Raw genomic sequence first — 5,834 nt, 5'->3', positions numbered from 1 at the left:
GTCATGATATGTATCGTATCGCCAAATTCTTGCCAATACACAGCCCTAATACTTTGACAGGTGTGAGTTCAGAAGGTCACACACACACATTCATGCCCACGGTGCGGGAAGTGTCAAAATAAATAATAAATAAAACAAAATATACCAACTCAAATGTATCAACTGCACCTGCAGGTGTGGTCATGTTAGGTCACGCACACTGAGAGACACGTTTTAACAGCTAAAACAGCTTGAGGTCAAATTGACCCCTGAGGACGACCAATGCATGCAATATGTGTTCAGCTCATTGAAAAAATATCTTCATGAAAATTTTATGTTTTATCAGTTTTCCGCATCAAATTCGGAAAAGTCATGAAATACGAAGCAAAAGAAAAAAAAAAGCCAACTACTATTTTTTGAATGATAAACATTGAACKGGGTCCAATTTAACCCCAAGGACGATAGGAGGGTTAATTAAAATCAGATTGCTCACGTTTGTGTTTTTTAAYATTTCGTGTCTTCAGAGAAACCTGAAGGCTGTCGTCAGAGCGCTGGAGACGACGGAGGAGCAGACGGCGTCTTTGGAGCGGACGTGCAGCCTGCTGAGAGACAAACTGGAGGAAGAGGAGGCGAAAGCTAAACAGGTGCTAAACTCAGTTGTGCTAATGTCAGCGTATTAACTGATTTATTTATTTTCATGGGAATAATCTTTTCTGCCAAGGTGCTTGATAAAAACATGTCAAAACTCATATAGTTCTGATTGATTTATTATCTATTTAAATTTGTGATGGGCCGAAGAAATCGCACAAAGGGCCATATTTGGCCCACGAGCCACTTGTTGAATAAACCTGGTCTTGACCTGGACTTAAAAAAGTTGTTGGGACTTTTGCGCAGGATGCTTGAGAAAACAGGTTTGACCTGATATGAAATGAAACTAAGTTCTCAGTAACAGCTGCAGAGATTAGAAGCGTCTGTTTCCAAAGATTTTGACGTGATGATGAGCCAACGCAAATTATTTTATGTGCTTRTTATTTCCTGGTTTCTTGTAGATTTTAGAATTATCTGATCGAGCTGTTCTAAGGCTTCCTCCTGTCCCTCCACACAAAGAGGAAACTGCATTTGAGGTGAGCTCAAGCTGCAGAGTCTTTATTAGTTGATGATTTTGCACAGCAGCTTTGTAAAATWAAAAAAAAATTAAAACTCAGATGTGAGGTAGTCTGAGTCTGCTTCCTCCTGAAGTTTTGACAGGAAACCTTGAAGCATGGTGTGTGGTGAAATGTCTGAAATGTTGCAAAACTCTTTTGAAACCTTATGAAACACAGTTACAGCATCAGATCCCTGCCGTGAGTGCTGATTGCATCAAAACACCTTTTCTGTCCGTTTATGTTTTTTTTTTTGTGGGTTTCTTTTTTTTCCTTCAGTCACGTTTGAGAAAGATTTTACCGGACGGCGCACGCGAGACCGTCGCTCAGAAATTGGGGGGAGTTCTGCAGGAACCCGAGGCGTCCCGGGATGCTCAGGTGCTGCTGCTGCAGGCACACAAACACGCCCATCAACTCTTCAACACACGATCTGACTCAGACTGAAAAACTGAAACACGAAAAAAAAAACTCTTAATTTCTGATGTTTTTTCTGTTTTTGCTTCCCTGAATTTGGTGTTTTGTGGTTTGTTTCAGCAGAAAGTTTGACACGATTCAGCTGCACCTTGCTGCTTTTTATTATACTTGCAAAAACAAATCTGTATTTTACATTTTCCTGAAACACAGTTGCAAATAAAGATTGTTTGTTTTAAATGGTTGCATTCTGTGCACACAAACAKGGACAAGCAGCAGCTTATTTAACGCCTGCAGGAATCCAGCACTCGTAACACAAACTCACTTGGTCTGCGGACGGGAACTTGAAGCAATAATTTAAAATACTAGAATGTCACTTCCTTAAAGTTGTACCCTAAAGTCATTTCCTTAAAGAAAAGTGCTGCATGTAATCTTGAAGGTGTTAGAATTTATTTAGCAAATGTTTCCTCTTGAGCCAGAAAGATGCTTTTGGTTTTATTTCCCCCTCCTTCAAGCAGTTTTTGTCTGCAGGCGGGACTTGTCATGACTTTTTTTTTTTCTGACCGTGACCCTGTTGCCAGCATGCCTGAACACAAGCAGCAACTTGCTCTTTGATCCAGGAAGACTCCCTGTAGCCATGATTCATTGTTGAATTTTGTCTTGACAAATCCTAGGATCAATAACTCAAACACACTTAACAGCCTGCAGTTTTATCTAGAAGTGATTTGAAGATTCAGCAAAGAAGACTTTTTTCTTTGTTTCATCTGGTTGAAACAAATGTTTGAGGTCTGGAAAAAGGTTCTGAACTATTTGCAAATTGAGGAAGTTTCAAAACAGTTCGCTAAAAAACCAAGAATGAGCTCCTCAAAATAAAATTTTCTCTTTTTGTCACTGATTTGTATGAACGAGGAAGTATATTTGTCCTCCTTGGCAATCTTTTTATTGTGTTGCCTTTACAACTTAAAATTTATCTGGATTTTTACTTTAYTAATTAATTATTAATTAAGTAGATAAATATTCAATTTACTTCAAAGACTCAGACGTTTAAATAAGTTCATCTCTAAACAAGCTAAGTGTCCAAATGATCTGAGCTGCCAAGWAAGTGACATTCGTAAAACCACAGAACTGTCGGAGACAAAGTTGGGAGGAGAAAAATAAAATGTCCCAGAACCTTGATCATCCATTATTAAGAAATGGAAAGATGATGTCGCCTCTGCAAACCTGCTTTTGTGAGAGTCGTTCACCAAAACGCATGGACGGAACAAGGAGAAACATCCGGGGGGTCAAAGTGAAGCACGGCGGTGGCAGCATCATGGAAAACTGGTCCGAGTTAAAGGAAAGGAAGGACTGATGGAGTAAAAGTGCAGAGAAATTCCAGGGATTTGAGACTTTGGCGGTGGTTTACCTTCCAAATGGACAATGACAYTAAACACACAGCTGAAGACCCTCTGGAATGGTTTAAGCAGAACCAGTTGAAGGTCCTGGAATGGTCCAGTCAAAGYCCAGCCCTCAGTCTAAATGAGAACTTCTGGTTTSATCTAAAGATTGGAGGAGCTGCAGGAGTTTGGTCATGCAAAATGGACAAAAAGTCCAAAAACATTACAGACCAAGGCCCTAAAGAGGCTYTACCAAGTATTAAGATTTGAGGGGTTTTAACATTATTTAAAACAATTTTACTTTTGAAACCTAACATATCTGTCTACAGCTACAGTCTCAATCTTCTGTTGCTTATCCATAGTCGGGTCGTRRAGGCAACAGGTCCAGGAGATAAACCCAGACATTAGGGATGCACCGATATGAAAATTTCAGCCARTATCGATATCCGATATAATTATTGCTCTTATGGCCGATAACTGATATTTACCGATATTACACAAACACAAATTATTTATATGCATATTTGCACAAACACTTGTTCGCAGACCTCTGACATGGCTCCACTTAAGTTATTCCCGGCTGCGCATCGACAATATCACTATCATGATCAAACAGATACCACTCGACCAAACATTTTGCCTCCAAAAACAGGAACACAAAGCTAAAAAGTGGGAAATCAATATCAGACTTTAATATTGGCCCAGTTTTACACATCGGGCCAATTCTAAAAAATTACCAATATCGGTCGATACCGATGTTAATGCCGATATATCGTGCATCCCTACCAGATATTCCTCTCCCTAGAAACACTGTCCCCTAGGCCAGAGGTTCTCAAACATGGGTCCGTGAAAGGGTCCTCAAAAAATTTCACTAAATTGTTAATTTTTTTTTTTTTTAATTCATGGAGAACAATGAGCTAATAAAACAAATATAATAAACTTAATAAAAATATATATTCTCATGGCATTTAGGGGTTGAAATTACAATAAATTATCCTTTTAAAACAGCATGGGGTTTATGAGGGGGTCCCTGGAATTTTTTCGCCCTTGTAAAGGGTCCCCAGACCCAAATGGCTTGAGAACCCCTGCCCTAGGCAATCCCAGGCCAGAGAGGATACATAATCCCTTATCCCTTAAACATCTTAATTAGGGTTATTGGTTGTAGAAAATACACAGGATTCTACTTTAAGAACATGAAAAAAACATGCTTTATACAAAAGATCCTATTTATTGTGCAAACAAACCTACCCTTTATGTACAAAACAAAAGGAAAAACAACAAAAACATTCTTTAACTGGTTCAATGGGTTTAAAACTTTTAAAAGAAAAACAGTTTCTCTTGACTCACATTCGTAAAGCTGACAAACATTTAACACAAACCATTAAACTTGAAATGATGTTGACCTCTTGGCTAGATCTGCGAGTTCTTGACAGACTTCCTCCTTATCGACTCGAAGGAGTCTTCGTTAAAAAGTCGTTCGATTGTCGAGACGACCGACGCTTTGATGGCACGGCCCAGGCCTCTGGCGGCGAACACATACAGCACCGGGTTCAGAGCACTCTTAATGTACACCAGAAACAGAGAGATGTATTTGGCGTATTTGTATAAAATGTACTGATAAGTCATTTCAGGCGTCAGCGCCTGCAGAAACCGACAAACGAAGTAGGGCACCCAGCAGGTGAGGAAGAGGAGCATGGTGCTGAAGAGCACGTGGTACACCCTCGTCATCTTCCGCRCCATCGATATGTTTGTGGAGGTCGGCGTTGGAGGCACGGCGKTCTTGATGGTCAACAAAACGGCCAGGTTACTCCCAAGGAATACCAGAAGAGGCAACAAAAAGCCTGCTATTGTTTCTGTCACGAACAAACCCATGTTGAACTTCCCGCTCTCCTGGCATTGATACGTCCCGTTTTTTTCCTCCAAAACAGCAAAGTGGAAGTACGGKGCCGAGAATGCGAAGGCCCCGAGCCACAAGAGGCCACAGGTCAGAGGAACTGCCCAGTAGGGTCGTCGWAGCCGAGCCCAGACGGGCCTCAGCAGACACAGGCAGCGCTCCACGGCCACGGCGCACAGAAGGAACGCGGAGGCGTACAGCCCCAGGCCTCGCAGGAACATGATCAGGCTGCAGAAGACCTTCCCAAACGGCCAACTGTACTTGTGGATGAGGTAGCCGACCATGAGGGGAGTCCGCATGAGCAGGATCATGTCAGCCAGGGCCAGGTTTAAGACGTAGACTCTGAAACTGCTTGCGGCGTGCGTCTCCTCGTTGCTTCCCCTGCGAGCCAGGTGACGAGAACTCCGCCTTCCAAGTGCCCAGATCACCAACCCATTGAGGGGTATGCCCACCTTCAGGAAACAAAGACCAGTCAGGCTCCAACCGACAGARATTAAACTAGAAAGAAACACTTGTTTTAGGTTTGTGTTGAATTTGTTGGTCAATCAAAACAAATTAAAAAATTAACTCCCTCCAAAATAACTTGAAACTGACCAAAKTTTAACGGCACCCCTTATTGTTTTAATTGAAYATCTGATATAATAAATATTTGCAGTACTCTTGATGTTTTTAGCTKTATAATTTTTGTTAATATTTTGTTGGGAGTAACCGTGACTGGGCCAATTGTCTCAGTGACCGGTTTGGGCCATATAAACCAAACGATAACTGGGCCAGTTTTGGCATTGACCCATTTGGGACAAAAACCACAACTAGGTCTTTTGTGGCATTGACAGATTTGGGCACAACTGGACCAGTTGTCCCATTGACTGATTTGGGCCACATAAACCAAACGATAACTGGGCCGGTTGTTTCATTGACTGATTTGGGCCACACAAACCAAACCATAACTGGGTCAGTCGTCTCATTGACCAATTTGGGCCACATAAACCAAACCATAACAGGGCCAGTTGTCTCATTGACCAATTTGGGCCA

The 5,834-nt window shown here is 41.6% G+C and overlaps 2 protein-coding genes across 2 annotated transcripts; one reads left to right on the top strand and one right to left on the bottom strand.

Moving 5' to 3' along the window:
- Positions 1-503: 503 nt before the first annotated feature.
- Positions 504-1,772, top strand: LOC106510966 (centromere protein Q; the record flags this gene model as incomplete). The annotated part of the gene is given in 3 exon segments (XM_013999702.1): positions 504-623; positions 1,029-1,103; positions 1,401-1,772. Coding segments are annotated over 3 exon segments (360 nt in total), but the record flags the coding sequence as incomplete, so codon positions are not given.
- Positions 1,773-4,116: 2,344 nt separating this feature from the next.
- Positions 4,117-5,255, bottom strand: LOC106510965 (C5a anaphylatoxin chemotactic receptor 1; the record flags this gene model as incomplete). The annotated part of the gene is given in 1 exon segment (XM_013999701.1): positions 4,117-5,255. A coding segment is annotated over 1 exon segment (937 nt), but the record flags the coding sequence as incomplete, so codon positions are not given.
- Between the last annotated feature and the right edge of the window lie 579 nt (positions 5,256-5,834).

The sequence above is a fragment of the Austrofundulus limnaeus genome, unplaced genomic scaffold (genome assembly GCF_001266775.1).
Source record: "Austrofundulus limnaeus strain Quisiro unplaced genomic scaffold, Austrofundulus_limnaeus-1.0 Scaffold2420, whole genome shotgun sequence".
In the NCBI taxonomy this organism is placed as follows: Eukaryota; Metazoa; Chordata; class Actinopteri; order Cyprinodontiformes; family Rivulidae; genus Austrofundulus; species Austrofundulus limnaeus.
The sequence above is the reverse complement of the archived record's forward strand: the minus strand, read 5'-3'. Positions and strand labels throughout refer to the sequence as shown.